Source organism: Neolamprologus multifasciatus, chromosome 3 (assembly GCF_963576455.1).
Source record: "Neolamprologus multifasciatus chromosome 3, fNeoMul1.2, whole genome shotgun sequence".
In the NCBI taxonomy this organism is placed as follows: Eukaryota; Metazoa; Chordata; class Actinopteri; order Cichliformes; family Cichlidae; genus Neolamprologus; species Neolamprologus multifasciatus.
Genome location: NC_140441.1, coordinates 10,750,661 through 10,771,571, shown reverse-complemented (window position 1 = coordinate 10,771,571; position 20,911 = coordinate 10,750,661). Strand labels below are relative to the sequence as shown.

Genomic DNA, 20,911 nt, shown 5'->3' with positions numbered 1-20,911 from the left:
CAAACGCAACAGTTGTAGGTGCACACAGGTCATGTAGCATGTAAAAAACAATATTGTTTTTGTAAATTTATGTTTGGGATTTTTTTTTTTAATTTATTGTTTTTATGTTTTTAATTATGCGAAAAGGACCTACTGGAATGCATTTGGCAACTTCATCACTGACTGCTCCAGATTTGGTCCATTCCCGGTGCCACAAAGTGAAATCAAAGGTGCCTAAAGCACCACACTGTCAAATAGAACATCTCATTAAGCATTTCATAAATACTCATTGACCGATCAAAATATCATAAAGGCAACAAATGAAAATGAGTCACCTTGTTTTCTTGAGCGAGCTGCGCCACCCGATAGTTAACAGCCTGGAATGTTTAAGAAAACAAGATTTGTGGCTGGCAGATGATTTCTTAACAAACAAAGCTCTTAATTGTGGTAAAAGCACTTACATCATCTGTCAACCACGGCGATGACAATGATGACTGAAGCAACAAGTCTAGTGGGCAAACGCTGCTAATGTCTTTTATTGAGACTGGAAATCTTCGTGAAACATAAGCCAGGGCTTGAGTTTCATCACGGGATCCAGAGAGTAGCTGATTGAGTTTCTCCTTTATGTGCACAGAAAGATAGCATACTAACTCTTAAGAACTTTAATAATGTTCCGTATGTCAACATCAAAGTGCAATACGCGTTTTTTTTACCTTCTCATCATCACTTGTGGCATATAATTGTGATATGGATGAGGATTTCACCACATTGTGTTCCTCCCCTTCTAAAAAACAAAACAAAACTGAGCAATGATCTATCATCTAAACAACGTATTTCATGTTTTTCAAACACTCAAACTGTTTGCTTACTACAAGGCTCGATCTCAAAAATTCATACAATTGTTTCCCCCAAACATACTAACAAAAAAAACCAACAACATTGACTAAGGGAGCCAGGGAATAACCCAATAGCCTTCTCACTAGTAGATGACATCCTTTACCTTCCCAGCCAAAGACACCTGTGCTTACAAAACTGTGATAATTTTATGAGTTATTATTATATCATATATCAGTCAAACCTACCAGCAGTATGAAATCCCAACATCCCATGCAGTCCAACAGACAATTGTGTGTTGCCCAAAGCCTCCATCTCAGCCTTAAATGTCCTGTTAATTTTTGCATTGTGTAGCTCAATCAACACTCTCACAGTCTGTTTGAAGTGGGATTCATTCATTTGGCACAAAGATTGCCAAATGGATTCAAGCTCTTGATTGAACTGTTTTGCTACTTCAGAGTTGACCTCTCGTCGAAGTGTTGGGCAGATGACGAGGCTTCTTAAATTATCTTCTGGATGTCTTGGATTTATTTGGTGGAATTGATCATACAGTGAATACCTGTCAGATGTCCTTGTGATTGGATGTACTGCTGGTATTCCATTTATATTTTGCTGTAACTTCACTGGTAATGGAAATCTGAGGTTCTTCACCCATTGCATTTCAACCTTTAGTTCATTTTTGGTTGCTAGTTTTAGATTATCTGTGGTTGGTGCACAAAGTCTTCCATCATGTGGCTTAAAAAACATCTGATTAGTTCGGTCATTAGTGTGGCTGGCAACCTCACCAGCCATATCAGAAATGAAACAGGTTGGAACGTGCTTAAAACTTAGCAAGCCATCTGCATGGTCCCTTGCTGACTCCATGCAGAAAAGAAAATTGATATAATAAACAACACCATGGACACAGGAGAAATGAAGTACACCACCTAAAAAATATATAAATTACAAAAAATTATATGTCAAAAGTACTTTTTTTTTTTTTAATTTGAGGATGTTCAAAGAGGAAAAAAACTCATCACCTGTCTTTTGAAGTTTCTTGGAAAGTTTTGGGTGTAGTTCCTTGAATCCATTAATCATACCCAGTGCATTCTGGGATTCTTTTTTCTGGTTCTATAAAAAGAAAGATCCACAGTAACAGTGACAAAAGTAAATGTTAAAAAAAAAAACAATAAATAGAAATTTGATTAGTACAATACCTTCTCTGAGTCAGTGGTTTGAAGCATTATGTCTTCAATTATTTGTTCTGGTGAATGTTTGTTCTGATCAATTTTTTCTTTCAGTGCCTTTTTAATCTCAGTTTTTGGAAGGATATCCCTCAATCTAGTGTGCTTTCCCATCCATGGTGCCATAGTAGACTGGTGAACAGATTTGCAGTATGGGTTTGCAACAGATGTTCCTATTTGGAAGACACAGTCTTTTGATTTGTACAAATATTCATAATAGAGACAGTGTTGTGCTTTATAATTCTAGACTGTCCTAAAACTATTGTTGTGTAAAGTTCTCACACTATACCAAACCTGCTATAAGGCCTTCTGCTATGAGTGATTTGTCCAGATCTGTCCATGCCTTGATGATATCAACTTCAAGATCCTTGTCAGATATGGTATCTGGATCTGGCCTTTCAAATGATCCAACTTCGAATGAAATTAAACACAGTTAACAAAGCAGTTTTATCTAATTCTTCACAGAAATTTAGTAGTTTACACATTTCCAAGAGAAAAGACATTGTCCTTACGAGGTACATCAAAGCCTAGTTTCCAGTTGCCATCTGCCACAACCACAGCTGGGTGGTGTCCACACTGGTAGCAAAAGAAGTTGAAGTCAAAGTCTGATAATGACAAAAAGTGGTGGAATGCCTTCTTCACCATTTGGTGGTGGTAGCGATTGTCATTAAGGACTGACAGAGTGTCCAGCATACGTCCACTGGTTGTCTTGTTCTGCAATTAAACAACATATAGAATTGGCTTACAATGTCCATACATGTTGAGATTTTTTTTTAATTTTCTCAAAATATGGATATGTTTTGTTATTGTTGTTATTTGTAATAAACTTCCTTAATGCACTTTCCAAATAGTGGTTCCACAATTCATTGTTAGTTGGCTTACCTCCAAACCTGACAGCAGGAGTTCACATAGAGGTAGTGTTAATAAGATGTGGTTGTTAAAATTGTGGAAACCAGAGGAATACTCCTGAAATCTCACAGTGTTAGCACACCGTGGGCACTCTTTCATAGCAACGGAGACACCTGATAATTAAAGAAAAGTACTTTGTAATAGGTTAAAGATAGTTGTATGCCAAAGGCATGCACATAACACTGTTTGCATGTTTTGTTGTTGTTGTGACTTACCTTTGTGGAAATTGCTAAGACCATATATCACAGCTTGGTTGGTGATAACTTCTGGGGCGTTAAGCTGAGGAGGGGTGGGCCCTGGACAGTAGGGACAGGTGTTTTCCCAAGGAACAAAAGATGGCGGTGGCTTTTTCTCTTGAGTGCCTAACTTCAGGTCCTTCGGACGTGGAATACGCTTTTTGGTGTAAATATATTCTGTCATTCTACATATTTTTGCTGTGGATATATTTTTTGATGTCTCACTAATAATGCTGTTCTCTGATGTCTCCTGGAAAATCCACCACATTCCCATCATTGTGTGGATACATTGCTGAGATCTTCCTGTTCCCTGACACTGGCAATTCCATTTTCTAGTTACTGAATCAAATGTCACCCTTGTCCTCTGGAACTGACACCAGTGGTCAGTTTCATTTGTAAAAACTGAGAAAAAATACCACTGTTGTGAGGGCCCCTGATCTTCATAACATACAGGAAATACGCTATCAACACCACATTGTTTGGCAGCACTGTCGAGCGCCTCACATTTTGCGCCCCACTCAGATGACATTAGCCCTCTGCTCAACATGTCCTGAAGGGATTTTGATGTAAGGACTGCTGGCTTAACATATGGTTTGGCATTTTTTGTTCTTTCTAAATGAACACATTCTTTTCCCGGATTTCCCGAAAATCGAGCCATCTGCATGAACCTGCGACATTTCTCAACCTCACAGTCTATTTGTGGTGGATTAGCAGACTTCATGACGTGAATTGGAAAAGCTGGACTGTGTTGTGTTTCTGTGTGCTCTGGTGTGACATAAATGCCATTTATAACATCAATACATATCATCGGTGCAGAGTCCAGGTGATGTACTTCTCTGATGGGTCTTTTTATGTGTGGCTGTTTACTTATCATAGCTGTGCAGGGGGTGCATAAAAATTGTTCGGGCTTTGAATCTGAGTCCTCTGGGGAATCATTGCTAATGTTTTCAGCCTTTCTTTTTAAAGAGCTTGGGGTTTCTATGCAAAAAACAAAACAAAAAAACAGCTGTTAATCACATCATTCTAAAATCTAATAAAGATGCTTTTGTTTCATTCTGAAAATAAATTTTTGCCATGAACTGATGCTGCTTTTCTCAAAGTATAGGCACAAGAGTGGGTTCAAAGATGGGAAACAACTATGACAGTGAGGTAATTCAATCACTGTTATCTATCTATCTGTATATCAAAGTATAACAGTATAATCATAAAATACTTCAGCCTAATGTTAAATTACCTTGTTTTTTGCTTGATTTGATACCTGCAGAATAAAGAAATTGAAAAAATAAGGCACAAAGTATGTTATATATTGGTATAATAATATGGATGTCTTCGTTTAAATTTAACTTTAAAGACCTCTATAAAAAAGAACATGTTTTAATGATGTCATCCATCTTCACTAAAAGACTACAGCTATTCCCCCCCTTCTTGGTAGTTATATGCTGAGAAGATCTGTGGATATTTGCGGATGCCATAGCAGAACTCTTACCATGTCTGTCTTTTAAATGTTTCGAGAAGATAGAAGATCGTGTTAAAATTGCAAAGTTACACAACGGACAATGATAATGGCTTCTCTTTGCTCCTTTGACATCCTTGCAATAGCAGGCCACCACAAATTTCTCTGAAAAACAAGCGAGTAAATGCATTTCAGTGCATGAAATGGTTAATAAAAACCATTTTTGGACTGATATGGACTAGGCAATATGTTAGGAATGAAAGGCTGGCACAACATTTTAATGGCAATGTAAATAATCAACCAAGGGCTCTACTCTGATACTTATTATTATGAGCAACGCACATAAACTAATACACATATTTTACCACACACAGCATGACAAACATCCAAATTGGCCAAAACATTTTTTTTCTGGAGACACACACACACACACACTAGACTAGACTTCTAAAAGGGAACTGCAAATAATACGAGCAGAATGAGACTACTTGGGTTTATCCACGTGGGGCAGACCTACAAATATTAAACTAGACTAAACACACATCATTGCACACTGTAACTTTTTATACACCACAATTCATATTTACACAGCTGTGCACCTATAATTCCTGGCATATGATTTAGAAACAGCACTGTTAATACTCGTGTCCCTTTTTTCTTAAGAGAAGACTAAAAAGGAACACAAGCAGATTACTAACAGCAAACAAATTCAGCCAAATAAACAAATATGCCTTGAGAAAATCAGGGGAATTATAAACTGATTTAAATAATGACAAACTAATAACCAAGACAAACATTTAAACACTAAATTGAAGAATAGTGTAGTGTGTAGTAATCCCCAAGTCCACTTTGTTTACACATACATCTAGTCCTTACCTTGTTTTTTTTCCAAAAAATAAATTCCATCTTTGAGATGCTTTTTGTGAAGGTGATCCTTATTTGCACGCTCTTTCTTTTGACAAAACACACATTTATCACCAGCAAGGGCCATCAGTGATGCAACATCACTGAATACCTGATGTGCACCTGTGAAGAACAGAAACGACAAAATTAATACAGAAAGTAAACGCTCTGAAACATTTTAGGTTTTCAAATACCTGAATTTTTGAAAAATCTGGTATAGAATTTTTTTTTTTTCATGTTTGATGCAAATGACTCAATATTGCACTTTAAAAATGTGAATTTGTGTTCTGTGTGAATTATTATGTGTTGAGCTTCTCACCTTCCTTTTTGGCCATGTTTTTAGAAGATGCAAACACACCCACGAATCAAGAGAAGAGCCTGGAGACACATTAAACTAATTTAGAGAACAATGTTAGACAATTGGACTTAAAAATAAAAAGCTTGGTGTAGATGTAGATCAGCAGAAAATGCACCACTTATTCTATGTATACTCAGTGTTTGTGTATTTGGTTACATTCAAATTTCAGTAAAATTCTGAACTGGCTAAAGCAATTGTAATTGTCACTTTAGAAAAAAAAGGTAAGTATGACTAAGGTGCATGTTTTAGGACATCTTCAAAATTAACCTTTAAAGTTTTCTAATGTTTTTCTAACTGGGTCAGTATTTAAGGCACTTACCGATGTTTTGAAGAGATCGCATAAAACACAAGCACTCTTCTAAGCATCAGGATGAAAAAAAATTGTCCACTAAAGTTTAAATTACTGCAGCTGTTTCCCTTTTTTTAAATAAATAAATAAAAGATGGCAGTCTCTTTGAGAACCACTCAGCTGGGACAGGTACACTCAGCTGTTTTGCTATAGAATACCTGTCCAAACCTGCCAACAGTTTAAGCACCGTTCAAGCAACCACTGGGTGTGTCTATAAGGAGTGGCAACCTCTTTCATAACAATACACACACATTGATTTTGAACCAGGAAGATGTTTATTAAACAAAGAACAAAATTCTTCCTCTCTGACTGTGGGTTGTAGATGAAGCTTCTCTTTCACTTTATTTCTGTGCCTGTATTTTTTATGTATTTATTTATTGTCCACGGACCAGCAGATGGAGCAGAAGCGAGTAGGTACTAAAGGAAAAGGACTCAACGCTCTGTTTGTGATCTATTGTACTGCTATGTCAACACATTGTGGCTTTGTGTTTTGTATGTATGGCATATGTGACATTGAGACCGGGGTGTCACATTACCCTTTACATTACCTGTCAGATTTTCAATGTGGTTTCATAACATGTGTTTTAAAAACTAACTTAAGATATGCTAATTATTTAAATATTTATATATTATTTAATTATTTCTTTGCACATTTATAAAACTAAAGAAGATCTTATTTCTTGGAAGTTGTGTTTATAATTTGCTCTCCTTCCACTAAATGGGAATGTAACATTTGCCTCTCAATAATACTCCATAAAGCTCCGTAGCGTTTTTGTTTTTTTCTGTGTTTTAACCTTTTCCAGGCAGACGTTGCAGATTTGCAACAGTTAAAAACTAACAACCTGATTACCCCACATACATATTTTATGAGTTTCTTTTACTCACAAGTACCACTGCGTAGGACCAAATTAAGTTTTTTTTAGCAACAAAAAACTTAATTTGGGCCTGAGAGGGTTAACTTCAAAATGTATGGTCGTGAAATTTATCAAGCACCAAAACTAAAACTTGTCAAAATGTCCTACAGTTCCTACCATTCAGTTCTCTTAAGTCGTAGTTTCTTAATATCATGGAGCAAGGTGAATTCTAAAATTGAGTGCCCCTGGGTGCTTACTTTTGCTAAAATTCCCTGTTAGTGTTGGCATAAAAGAGCAGATATTTAAATAACAACTGTAACAACTGTAATAATTGTTGGAATTCTGTAGTTTGGTTTATTGATACATATTGTCACATCATCATTACGAAACAAAACTGGAAAGACATTAAGACATTATTCTTGTCCAACTGAATTTAATATATCATTTCGTGTCATAGCTAGTGTTCCTCTTTTCATTCGTTTATTTACTTTCAGAATATTAAACAGGAAAGATAAAAGGAATACGCTGTGAATAACTTACACTAAAACAAGGTGATGCGATATATCTGTGAAGGTTCTGAGTCATCCAGGTCATCGTAGTCTAAGAAGCTTGGAAAGAAAAGTGTCTGGACTTCTTTAAGTTGCTTGAAGATGTTTCGCCTCTCATCCGAGAAGCTTCTTCAGTTCTAAGGTCAAATGGTGGAGAGTCCCAGATTAGCTTTGAGATCCCTTCGCAGACGCCTCAACGCCCACTCACATCCTGGGCCATCTAACCTCAGGAAATAACATGATAGGGTGGGACTAGGTTCCATAATGAGCTCACCCAAAACCTTGGCTGATTGTGACCCACACCCGCTTTCACACCTTGGCTCATGTGATTAATTAGAGGATCATTTAGGGGATCATTGTCCCTCTCGGTGGGTTACTCCCACAGGGCCTAAATCTGGGACTCTCCACCATTTGACCCTAGAACTGAAGAAGCTTCTCGGATTAGAGGTGAAACGTCTTCAAGCAACTTAAAGAAGTCCAGACGCTTTTCTTTCCAAGCTACTTGGACAAGGTGATGCGATCAATTCCTAAAGGTTATGTTATATGACACACAAGCACTGATGCACACTGAGAAGCACCGAGAAATCTTTCAATTCATGCTGTGAACATGAACTCAAGACCCCTGACCTCTGAATTGTCATTCATTGGCCTGACAACAATTAGACATAACACAGAAGAGGAAGCACGTTCTGCACTCACTCGAAAGAGCACCATTAGCATCAGCAGTATTAGTTTGTTTTCTAACAACAAAATCTCAACTCAAGAGGAAAAACGTCAAGGCCAATGTCAAAACAAGCCTTGTTTTGACATTGAAAGTAAATTTGTGTGTGTTAGAAGAAGCTTGGTTGGAATTTCTTTGATGTGTTGGTCACAATCCTAAATAACAGTACTTTGATGTCACTTGTTTCAAGTATGTCTGTTTTACACTATAATTTACGCCGATAAACAGATGGTTGGGGGGGCTTCTGAGTGTATGTCGGGAAACGTGGAGAATCCCAGAGATGGTGGAGTCTGTTGTTTGTCTTTGAAGATGGGGAAGAGGCAAAAGGCTTACTCCGTAATTAGAACAACACATTTATTTCTCCTATGAATTAGAGGAATGCCTTTATTTCTCTTATGTCATGGCACTGAGAGCGGTCTCTTTACTTCACTAACTTCTCAAAGTATGTTTAAAAACTACAAAGAAAACTAAATGAACATATAAAAAGTAAAAAATAGCACCCTAAAATTAAAAACTGCCCACATAGAGAGCTGCCTTGACAGATGTTTGTGCTCTTGGAGTGCTTCTTTCTTTCTTTCTTTCTTCTTTGATAACATTATTATCATTTTGACCATTACATTGATCAGCTTATTGATTTTGAATGAGAGGTCCGAGGTCAAATGTAGCATGATATTTTAAATCTTTATAAAGTACTTTCTATATGTTGACAATATGCATGACACTTTTGAGAATCATACTTTCCAAGCTATAATACTTTTCAACCAATTAAGTTGACCTTGAACACCTTTGTGAGTAGGGCAGATTTTAATGAACTGCTAACGCGACCCTGCTCTGAAACTCTACAGTTTTATCAAAATTCATTGAAAACTTTTGTAGCTATTGTATTTACACACAATGCAAACTCTATCAAAAACATAACCTTCTTGGTGAAGGTAATAAAGCTGAAAGCCACTGAGAAATAAAGCAGGTCTAAGTCACTTCTGAGGCTGTTTTGAACCACTTACTGTTGTTCTGAAGAGATCTCTTAAAACGTCCAAGACTCTTCAGAAAAAGAAATGTCCACTGAAAAGGTTTGAATCCATTCCCGGAGCTGTCATCCCTCTTTGCATTAAATATGTCCGTCTGTTTGCGGCGGGCTCAGCAGGATGCCGGTATACTATCTGCTGTGCAGGTTCAACCATTCGGATCAGACTTTGTAAATGACTGCTTCCTGAAATGTTGTGTATCCTTCTCATTGGGTGTGGAAGATATGAAAGCATCCCTACGATAGTGTCATACTCTCCATACCTGTCTACCACCAGGCATGTCTTTATCTTTATGTTTCTTGCTTTCATTTTGTCCACGTTAGATACTGTCAACCGTTCTGCACCATATCTCTGATGTTTTGTCTAACCGGTTGAGCCAGTTGATGCAGGTTTTATCCGAGCTGGAATCAGTCCAAACAAACAGCTGAATATGTGATTCCACTGGCACGTACAACAAATCTAATCACTTGAACATAACAAGCAAAAGAATAAAACCTGAGAAATTAGCATTGCTGGCTTTCTCAAATTGTCACTTTCTAGCAAGAGACAAGAGATGATTTAATTATCATTATTTCAGAACAAGTATGACTGCAGGACCTAAACATGTTTAAATTGTGACTCTAGAACCATTTGTGTGAACCAGGACGATGTTTTAACAAAGAACAGAGTTCAGAGTTCTTCCTCTTTAACTGGAGGATCAGATATATAACAGGTGACTGCTTTTTGCTTTAACTGTGTTTGTTTCTTTTATATGTAAACCAACAAACAAAAACATTTTTAACTCAGTTTATTATGTTTATGTCTCCTAAATGTCCTTGTGGTTATGCCAGATAGGTGAGAATTCCAAGGAATCTGCTATATATATATATGTGCCCTTATGTTAAACAGGTCACTTGCAGCCCAGTGGATGTTAAAAACCCAAGTTCCTGATAGCCTCTGCTGTTGTTTTAAAAAGTGCTTAATAAAGGGCAAGGCATGGTATTCGTTTCAAAATTCAAGAAGATAAAAAAGAACAAAAACATAGGCAGGGATTCCTTATAAATAATCACCCAGTAGGAAAAAAAATATGTAAGTATATAACATAAGTTAATTAGTAAAACAAAAATTAACAATAGAGTATAACGTGTGATTGTAACAGTAGCAGAGTGCAAACAAAGTGTTGTAGTTTTAAGAGTCCACCATTTTGGCAGAGGCTGCTTTTCAGCTTTTTTGGTGTGTCAGTGGAAAGTCCTGAGGGGAGCAGCTCACGCAGGTACTGAGTGGAGTCATCAGTAATAATACCGGCGCTACAACCTACACCACTGTTGTCTTCAACAGGATGCATTTATGGGTCAGTGATGACTGTTTTCTGCAGTCCTTTCGACATCTGTTTGCCTCGTGTTGCTGTTTACTTCAGCTGTCATACCATACCAAAGCTGTGATGCAAGTGAGAACACGGTCTGCAGTATATCGGTAAAGCTGAGGATGTGTTGTAACAGTCCGATTCTCCCCAGGGTAAATAAAAGTAGAGGTGTTGTGCTTTGCAGATGTCAGCAGAGGTGTGATTAGACCAGGGGAGGGCCTCTGTGATGTTGGAGCTCTCACCAGAGTTATGAAGCTGAGGGTTCTTTCCACAGTTTTGCTGCCCGTGGTCACTAGACTCAGGTCGCCTCTTCTTTCTGAAATACGCCACAATCTCCTTCATTTTCTGGTTGTTGAGGATAAGATAATTCAGAGCTGCCAGATTTAGCAGTCATCCCAGTATGGCATCTCATTATTATGGATGATCAAACCACTGACTCTTGTGTCATCTGCAAATTTGGTAATGGTATTTTCTGAAATCCTACAGGGAAAAGGCTCAATGCATACTCCCAAGGTAGGCCAGTTTAACCTGAAATTCAGTGGACTCTTGGTCAGGAAGTTATGAATGGAAGATGCTATATTATGTAAAAATGTCAGTGTTTGTTATCCTTGAAGACTTCAGGTCACAGAGTGTTTGTCTCATTATAAGAGACAAAGGAAAATGTATACATTTCTGTTCTTCTGTTAAAACATTGATAAAAAATGAAAATGTAACTTTAAGACAGTGAAATTAAAACAATGCGCAAACATAAAGCACTAAAAAAGTAGTAGTTTAAAGATCTTGCTTTTATGAAATATAAACATGTTAAGTGTCAGTGAATGTCTCTTTTCCTGTTTCATTCCTATCAAGAGTTCACAATTAACTGAAACTAGAGATACTTGTTTCTGACATGTTGAAGTAAACATGATAAACATGATAAATTGTATATTAGGTGTCTATTAGTATTAGTATTTGGTGCCGCCACGTCTGCAGCCTGCCCCCTCCTTGGACACAAGCATTTCACTGTATGTTGTACTTATATGACTGTGTATGTGACGAATAAAATATGAACCTGAAAATTTGAACTTGAAGTAGACTGGATGAATGTTTACTGATGAATGAATGAATGAATGAAAGGGTTTATTGGCCACATGCAGGTTGCCCCGCAGTGGAATAGAACCACCCCCCCCTTACACACACAACATACACACCACATGGGAATACAGGTCGGAGATCGGCAGTGTTACAGAAAAACACTGAAAAAGTACACAACAATGGGAAAGTACAAGAGGAAAAAGAAACCTCTACTCATGCTGGGCACCTATGGGAGGACAGCATGAAACAAAAAAACTCCTCTGCACAGAGAGCACATAAATGTCCACATTACAACATTGGAGCACGTGACAAGCCACAAGGTTGGGTAGGGGGTGAGGAGTAATCCGAAGGAAACACAGCAGTCATCCTGCACAGCGCTACCATTCCAGCACACAGACCCGCCGTCTTCCCCCACAGGAAACAAGCATCGAAGGCGTTTGGAAAGGGAGGGGGATGAGTGCCTGCTTATCAGTGTAAGTGTATGTGTGTGCGTGTCCAGAGTTCAGCTGAAACAGTGTCCTCTGCCCTATCAGGCTAAGTAAACCAACCCAGGTGGCTGGCAGATGGATGAATATTTACTGATGAGACAGATAACAAAGGTCATAGGTGTGTACTTCTTCCCACTTCTTTTGGTAAATGGACTTGTTCTTATATAGCGCTTTTCTACTCTGTCTGAGCACTCAAAGCGCTTTATACAACTAATTCATTCACCCAATCACACCCATTCACACAAGCACTTTTTTCTGACCTAAGTGCTAAGTAATCTACTATTCATACACATTCACACTCCGATGGATGCATCGGAGAGCAACGCGGGGTTAGTATCTTGCCCAAGGATATTTGGCATGCAGACTGGAGCAGCCTGGGATCGAACCACCGACCTTCTGGTTAGTGGCTGACCTGCTCTGCCACCTGAGCTACAGCCACCCTTTTCAAAACTTAAACAAAAGCAATAGGTGAAGCGTTACTGGAGTGTCTTAAACACTGTTGTTCTGAAGAGATCTTCCAAAACTGGAACAGATTTTCTGAGTTTCATTCCTGTTTTTCAGTTAAGCCTGTTTAAGCACCACCGAGCATCAGTTTGGTTTCTGGTCAGACAACTTAAGCAGTGACGGTTTATAGATAAATGCGCCTAATTTGTTAGTCAAACATCATTATGGTGCATATGCCATACTTCCTGTTCCTGTATCTCGGAGCCAGCTGGGATGTGACATAGATGCAAAGTGTTACCTAAGGCTTGCCCAGCTTAGTCGCCTTTATCGAATTCACAGTATAATCACTTTAGACCTACGTACAAGAATTGCCTCTGAGTTCATGCTATTTAATATACGATACGATAAGCCTTTATTTATCTTTAATAATCTTTATTGTCATTGCACAGTTATACATAGTACAATAGTACAATGAAATTGGAAAACTGTCCCACGTCGGCACTGCGTACAACACAACACAGTAACCTAATTTCAGTTATGAAAAGAAGAAGAGGGTATTTATTGCACCTTGTTATTAATATTATTACTGTTACTAGGAAGAAGTCTCGACGTTATAATTTCCATTATAGCTTTAGGAAACAGACTGTTCTCTTCTATTAAAGTGCAAGACTTCACAGCTTTAAATGTTCATTTGAGATATGACCTATTGCAAGTTCCTGTTTTATAGCTTAGTGAGATGCTCGCTTCTGCTCTTTCAGCATACCTCATACACCTGTTAAGTTCATGTTGTTTGGTCCTGGAAAGGTTGGTAAGGAAGTATGTCTATGTATGGTATGGCTGAAAACACACACACACTGAATACAGATAACGATGTTGCTCAGATATGCCTGCTTAACACTGTCATGTGTATTTGTAATTGCATATTCATGTATGACCGCTTGTTGACAATAACAGGGAGTCAGTCGAAGTTGGCTAAGGACAGGTGAAGAAAGGAAGGTGAACTTGGCCTTGACTGACTTCCCTCGCGGCCCACGAGACAAAGAGCTCTGACTTGTGTCTTGTTTTTGCCGTGCAGTTGGTGGTCTTGTGTTCCAGTGGGGTTTTGTACTTTAATAAACCCAACAATGTGATTTCCTGAGGTCAGATGGCCCAGGAGGTTAGTGGGCATTAAGACGTCTGGGAAGGGATCTCAGAACTGGATTATAGATAGCAGAGAGTTGGTTCTGTCTCTTTGATATACTCTCCAATGGACCAAGGTGTAATGTCACATCATTTTAACAACTGTGGACCATGTGTTGGGACAAAACTTGGCCCGCAGATCTGTGTGTACACTGTCACACACACTTTCTATGTTTTCTAATGTCTATGTACCTTGCACTGGCCTTCACACTTGCATCCTCTTACTGAGCCCTCTTGTGACAATTTTACATCTAATTTACATTCAAGTTTGCAAGTTTAAATCAAAGCCTTCTTCCTGTAAATGCAACAAAATTTTGCAGCCAATCAGGAAACAGCAACTTAGCTTGTAGCTAAAACAGGGAATACCAACTAAAAACAAAATTCACGACAAAGAATTTGTAAAAGGTTGTAAACCCTGACAGTTTCTGTTTATAAGACTGTGACTGGCTCACTGATGGCTAATAATTTCTTTTTTTAAAATAAATTGCTTGTTTTCCAGTGTGATGTTTTCCATATACATATATCTATTTTTAAGTGAACACAATATTTTAACATATAGATATTTAGAAGTAATCTTTGAAAATTGCATGAAGTTCTCACTAACAGAGAATACTGTTAGTGAGTATTTTAACATGCTGCCAATAAAAGACTCAATGAAAATCTGTCCCATCCAGGCAGTTTTAAACCAAAACTCTAGACCTGGTCAGGAATATTAAGTGTTCAGCGTAACTTACAGTGATGATTTATCCAGGTAAACAGAGATATACGTTGTACCTTGCTAAGCCATTTATCTGAGTTCGTTGTACACCCCTCCGCTCTAATTACACTCCCTGCAATTAAAAATCGAAACACTCAAAATAACAAAAAATCTTCTTGATAGTTTGTGTTTTTATTTATTACATGTCAGCACGACTCCAGTCCAGCTCGAGCTTGTACTAACAGAATATACATAGTTAAGATCAATTAAAAGGTGACAAAGTGATGCTTAAAAATGCCATTATGAAAAGAACATTAAACATGACAAGTACACTCGAAACTTTACATGTTGCTGAAAAATAAAGTGATTACATATATACATATATATATATATATATTACACTGTGATTAATGATGTGTCCGTGCTAATGATTTTGAATACATACAAAAATACAAAATATTTGCATAGAAAAATAACACAGATTAAGTCATGTTTGACTTTATGCTTTTCTGAACAGTTTCTGGGATGCTTAGAACTCGAATTGCACTGCTGGAAATAGTTTATTTTGATGCACATGCTGTTTTCTTTGAATTTGCATCATAGGATTGTTTTTCGTTTTTCCTGCAGTATATAAAAATTGCCTTATCTCAAAAATAAAACTATGAAGACACTCAAAATAAATTTCCTGTTGTTGTAAACTATTTTTTGCAACTTTTTTGTATTTAAAGTTTTGAGGGATAAGCCTCTTAAATTTCTCCAAGTAGAAATATATGTAAAAAAAAACAAAAACGATTTTTGCAATTTATGTAATTTCTATGGACTTAATGCAGACATATTATTAAAATATGGGCTATAACAGTTGCATTGATGTATAGTAACTTGAAATGCCCCCAAAAATGGCTCCACAGCATGTAAAAATATAAAGTAAGCTTTGGCGGACTTGGTTCTATGGTAGGTCTTAAAGGGTTAAGGCTTCACAGGTTTAAACATACAGCGCTGGTCCTTTTTACTCTTGATATCAGCAATATGTCCTCTGATAATGAACCTGTGCAGACCTTTATTTCACTAAAATAAACTTATTTTTGGTAGTGATTAAAAAAATGTGGTATGTGGGTTTAAACACTTTAGAAGAAGTAAACCACTGCCCCGTGCAGACAAGCTTCAACAGTGACCTCTGTAATAAACTGACAGGTAGCAGCTTTGACAGCAGACTCTGAAGCTTTAGCCTTTTTTGCAGAACTGGACTGATGTCAGGGAAGGGGGCAGGCTGACTGGCTGTAGAGGTAATAAAAGTGAAGATCTTCAAATACTTAATAATGTGCGTAACAACCTGTATAATTTACAGGTCACGACCCATAGCGACAGTTTGCCCACACTACTTCCTTCCCTAACTTGACAAGAGAATCTGATTCCTGAGAGTAACCTGAGCAGACATTTATTATTGTGGTTAAACGGAGCATTTTAAACCATCATAAATGGACAAAAACAAGATTATTGCAGCATGGATCTCAAGTAGTCTTACAAAGATGTTTTCATTTCTGTGCAACAGCAGGACCCACAGTCATTCAGGAGGAAAGAGGTAAGGATTCAGATCTGCTATTTAGTACTTTTCATACATTTTTTTAGTCTTTTGTAGATAATTACACCAGCAGGTATAGCAAAAATAAAAAAAGTGATCGGCACACCAGTTATCAGTGAAAGATACCAATTACTCTTTCCTCCATCCTTCTCTACTCTGACCTTCTCTTCTCGAACCTTTTCTCCTCCATTCTCGGTGTCTTCGTCCGTGAAACCTGCAGAGCAGAAAGAGTGTGCAGACAAAGTTAGCAGACACTCTAAAATATATCTTCAGGTCATTCAGAGGCTCTGGCAGCACATGGGTTAGCCTCCCTTTATTCATAATAACTGAGTACAGCCAAACTCACTCCTTCTGAAAAAGCTATGATATATTTTGGCCATTGCTGGATAATGTGCTTTGGTAGTTTTGCAATAGTTTTTGAAACATCATGCTTTCATTAAAAGATTAATTACTTTGGGATTCTCCTTCTTCCAAAAAGCTTTCTTAGTCATCAAGCTGAAGTAAACCAGAACCATCCTAGAAGGAAAAGATTTTGGTAGATCCAAAATTAACTTGATCTTTTAATTTGTTTTCATTTTTGTTGGAAGCCTAACATGTAGGATGAGCTGAAAAAAATCAGATTATTAGCATGGACGTGGTTTGGTTATGCAACATCTGACAGAAAACTGTACTATGAAATCTGTACTAAATTTTATTGCAAAACGTCCCCACCACAGACTCAACGACAACAAACCTCTTCTATCACCAGAATCACGTGAAAGAGTATGGAGAGAGTTTACGGATGAGAAGCAAAAAAGAGGCGTCAGGTGCTCAAAATAAACCTTAGACTCAAACGTTAGAACAGCAGCACGCCGTGTAATAAATACAAAGAAAATGGCGGCCGTTACAACTTATGTCTAAAAATGTATAGTTTCATGCATCGGTCAAAACACTTGACTCCAGGTACACGACGCCCAACTGTGTTCAATGAATTTTCAGAAAAAGCACTATTTTGTGATATATATCGTTATTGGGATGAGAATTGTTTGTATTGAGATGAGATTTTGGTCATATCTCACAGCCCGAGGTCAGTACATTCATTCTTTGTAACAATGCACCAGATTTTCATTTATGTCACTCCTAAAGTTTATGCTCTCTCTCTCCGATTGGTTTATGTGAACGTTTAAGCCCAGTTATTGGCTCCCTCACATCTTTGTAGCATCTTTCGGGCTTCCTATTTAAGGTCAAAGTGAAAAACTATAAAATACACATCGAACACTTTGAATCAAGTTTAGGAATCATGTATAAATAACAGCACTTTCTGAACATTTAAAGCTGAAGTTAACTGCAATGTGTTGGGTACAGATAAAAAAACTTTAGATCCCCATCATGCAAAAACAAACAATGGAAGTGGGAAATAACTTAATAGCACCAACCACAACAATAACATCACATCTGCAAAATGTAAAACTTCCTATGGAAGAAACTGTAGCACTTCCACGAACTCACCTGAGGATTTTACTGTGAGCTTGATGGAGTGCTGGAACTCACTTTGGACGCCCTTATTTCTTCTGGTGTTCCTGGTTGTAATGCGACACTCATATGTTCCTGCATCCCCGATGCTGACATTCTTTAGAATCACTGAACAGTCTCCATCTTTCATTGATGGATCTCTCAGCTCCACTCGGCCTTTAAAGAACGAGTCCTGGTATTTTTCATATAGGCGCTGGTTTCTGTAGAAGAATACATAGACATCGGACTTAAGCTCAGGTTTGCTCCACTCGAACAGGGTGATCTCCACATCTCTGGGACCCTGACACTGAAGAATGGCATCTTCTCCAGGACTCGCAGTTACCTCTGAGTGATATAAACACAAAATTCACTGTTTACTATGAGTAACAAACGGAGAATACAAATGAAAAAAAATAACCATACAAGTAAAATTAGTATTGTAATTGTTATTATTTATTTTCTGGCTCCTTCTTTTTAAAATAACCTTCAAGGAACTTTTGTGTATCCTTTATTTATCCATCCAGGTAAAAAGTCTCCCTGTGATTACATATGCATTTCAAGAGAGATGTGTTTGAGAGGGCAGCAGAAACTGCAACAAAAACATTTCTATCAAGATATTTGAAGTGTCAAATAAGACTGTATCTACTCTCTGAGTCATAAAGGTTCTTACAAAACACGTAATTTCTATATTTTATGTATAACAAGACTGCTGGCTGTTCTGAGCAGCAGGGGAGCTGCAGCTAAACTGAACTGAATCCAGAGTGAAATCCGACAGTCTTCAGGCCTGAGGAGCGGAGCTGAGCAGTGCGGACACTGGATGAGAGGCTGAGGGCTTGGTGATCAGAAGCAGAAGTGGACGTGATGATAAACTTTGATTACTCGGATTTTTACAGTAAACGATGTATTTATAATGTGTTTCTTATATTTTTGTAGCCAGTGTAACAGGGTGATAAATCACATATTGTTATTACTAGAGGTGGGAATCACCATACATGCCACGATACGATATTATCACAATACTTAACGCACGATACGATATTATTGCAATTTTTAAAAATATTTTGCGATATTCCGATTCTGTACATAAAGGTAAACTTTATCAATATTCATTTTATCTAATAACAAAGTCTCACACTCAGTCTTTGTCTCATTTCAGTTTTATTGTTGACAAACTGAACGGTTTGTATTACAGTCTAGTCCAACTTAACTGAATGCAACCATCTGGTACAATTATAGCTATTCTGAACTATGCAGTTTATGAAAACTATGCAGCCCCTTCAGCAACTGAAGAATTTGAAAGTAACTTAAAACAAAATATAATTTTACATTAAATAAAAAAGTTTTAAACTTAATTAAAATAAAACATGTCTTAAATTAAAATAAGTAAACTGTCATGTTTATTGCTGCCATAAAAAAAGTTAAACACATTTGGACAGTGAAGGAATGTCAGGATTCTTGCTCAGAAAAAGGAGGTGAAGTCAGAGCATGTTCCAGTCCACAAAAACCTTTTTTGTAACAAAATATCGATTTCTGCTGTCCCTGTATCGATACATTATTAAACCCCAAACTGTTCCTGGTATAGCTGACTTTTAGGACCTGCAAGCCTGTAGTTATCTTCATCCTTTTCTTCTTCTTTGGTGCAATCCTATAAATTTGGGGTACCCCTATGGCCTCTCCCCTTTTCTATAATTCCCCTGTAGGAGAGGTCTATGTCATTCCTTTTCCGAGATTAATTATATCTTTATCCACTCTGATGTTTCTGATTGTGCGTTTTTAATTATTGTAGTAATTGTGTGTGTGTTAATGCTAGCATGAGCAGATAATTCCTGGTAGCTTTGAAGGTGTAGCGGGTTGAGCTAGCTCTCATCCCAAGTGTTTGTACTGTAGCTGGAGCGGGTGTTGTGCCAAAAAGTGATTTCCAATGTTTCCGTGTGTTTTTTTATGTGTAATATCGCTACGTATGTTGCTAAATAGACTTCGGTGAACAGGTATTGCAAAGGGGTTATATACAAAATTTTAAAAAATTACTTGTTTCTCAATTATCTTTGTAGCTGTGTTATTGTACTTAATTATAATCAATCAGCTTCCTTTTGTCCACTTAAAATATGTTTACAGAACTATTTTTGCATTTGTTGCAATTTCAGATGTCTTCTTGGCCTGATTACTCTTAAAACAGACATTTTTAAAGTAAACAATAATTTTTTTTAACTGCATAAATAAAGGATACATAAAAGTCACTGCCAAAAAGTGATTGCGGCTTCTACCTTGTTACAGGAATGTTGTTTGTTGGTTAAGATGACTTGATATAATTCACGAGGGATATATTTGACATATGTTTCACATATTGTAGATCAACAAGTTGTTTATAGCAGTTTAAATACAAGCAATCAGTTTTTGGCAAATGCCGGAAATCACTTTTTGGCACAACACGGGCAAGTTGTTTACTTGGAAGTCTTTCTTTTTACCTTTCATTGTCAGGCACAATGCAGGAACACACGGTTACATTAGCTGAGCGGTCTGTTTTAAAATGTAAGCAATAAGCTGTTTAATCTGTGAAAATTAAACAGATGTTTCACAGTAAGCCGTATTTAACGAGTCTTAAACACATAAATGAAATAGTGGAAGCGCACGTTAAAAGTTTAACAGTGTTAATAACGTCTTCGCTCGCTGCTAACGCGGGCTTCGTGGGGCTTCTTCGACTTTCCAAGTTTGAGAGTTCATTAAAGATGATAAATCCGACTTGTGATTTTATCTGGAGTTTGCCCAACACTGTCGGAGAAACCCTGCAGTCATATATGTTAAATGTAGACTGGGCTGAGATTTCGGCTGGGTTTAAAGGCACCGTTATGGCGTAGAGAGAAAGTTAGATACGTGAAATATGAGACCTGTGAGGATCCTTCAAAACACAAAACAACCCACCCCCTGCTGTAACTCACCTTGATCCAGAGGAGCCGCAAAGGGCACAAAATAAAAGAAGAAAATTGCAATGTTAGCAACAACAATCCTCATAGCAAAGAAGCGGAAGCGAAGCTCGATGACGTAGGCGTGGCTGGGAGGTTGGAAGGACCCCAAAAAGACTCATAAGAAAATAAACTACAGTCCACATTTAAAATGGCATTAATCAATTTACATAACTAAATAAAATCAAAAACTTAAGAAAAAAATGGCAACACTTTAGCGGGAGGCAATTCACACTGCATACGACCAATCCCACGCAAAAAAGTT

At 37.5% G+C, this 20,911-nt stretch overlaps 2 protein-coding genes across 5 annotated transcripts in view; both read right to left on the bottom strand.

Moving 5' to 3' along the window:
- LOC146521558 (uncharacterized) overlaps nucleotides 1-9,486 on the bottom strand; it is an 18,311-nt gene extending 8,825 nt beyond the window's left edge. For 3 of the 4 annotated variants that reach the window (XM_085154911.1, XM_085154913.1, XM_085154914.1), the window contains exons 1-16: nucleotides 9,372-9,486; nucleotides 5,857-5,915; nucleotides 5,511-5,660; nucleotides 4,668-4,799; nucleotides 4,416-4,439; nucleotides 3,161-4,159; nucleotides 2,919-3,058; nucleotides 2,549-2,750; nucleotides 2,331-2,447; nucleotides 2,010-2,209; nucleotides 1,833-1,923; nucleotides 1,062-1,739; nucleotides 693-763; nucleotides 441-599; nucleotides 315-356; nucleotides 134-226 (exon numbers count right to left, since the gene is read on the bottom strand). In XM_085154911.1, the coding sequence (XP_085011037.1) occupies nucleotides 134-226; nucleotides 315-356; nucleotides 441-599; nucleotides 693-763; nucleotides 1,062-1,739; nucleotides 1,833-1,923; nucleotides 2,010-2,209; nucleotides 2,331-2,447; nucleotides 2,549-2,750; nucleotides 2,919-3,058; nucleotides 3,161-4,159; nucleotides 4,416-4,439; nucleotides 4,668-4,799; nucleotides 5,511-5,660; nucleotides 5,857-5,872 (3,114 nt within the window). In that variant the 5' untranslated portion in view covers nucleotides 5,873-5,915; nucleotides 9,372-9,486. Of the gene's footprint in view, nucleotides 1-133; nucleotides 227-314; nucleotides 357-440; nucleotides 600-692; nucleotides 764-1,061; nucleotides 1,740-1,832; nucleotides 1,924-2,009; nucleotides 2,210-2,330; nucleotides 2,448-2,548; nucleotides 2,751-2,918; nucleotides 3,059-3,160; nucleotides 4,160-4,415; nucleotides 4,440-4,667; nucleotides 4,800-5,510; nucleotides 5,661-5,856; nucleotides 5,916-6,214; nucleotides 8,861-9,371 lie in introns of those variants that run through there. The other variant, XM_085154912.1, reaches the window with a different exon arrangement.
- Nucleotides 8,972-20,911, bottom strand: LOC146521557 (coxsackievirus and adenovirus receptor homolog). The gene is made up of 3 exons (XM_085155295.1): nucleotides 20,623-20,911; nucleotides 17,684-18,031; nucleotides 8,972-16,409 (listed from the first exon to the last, which is right to left on the bottom strand). Exons 1-3 carry the CDS (start codon nucleotides 20,693-20,695, stop codon nucleotides 16,213-16,215), a joined length of 618 nt encoding a protein of 205 aa, XP_085011421.1. The 5' UTR covers nucleotides 20,696-20,911; the 3' UTR covers nucleotides 8,972-16,212.

Bases quoted from the DNA above. Each gene is read 5' to 3' on its own strand.
- LOC146521557 (XM_085155295.1), bottom strand. From the start codon at position 20,695: ATGAGGATTGTTGTTGCTAACATTGCAATTTTCTTCTTTTATTTTGTG. The intron at 18,032-20,622 runs GTGAGTTACAGC...TATATCACTCAG, and splicing joins TGCGGCTCCTCTGGATCAAG to AGGTAACTGCGAGTCCTGGA. The intron at 16,410-17,683 runs GTGAGTTCGTGG...TCTGCTCTGCAG, and splicing joins GCTCACAGTAAAATCCTCAG to GTTTCACGGACGAAGACACC.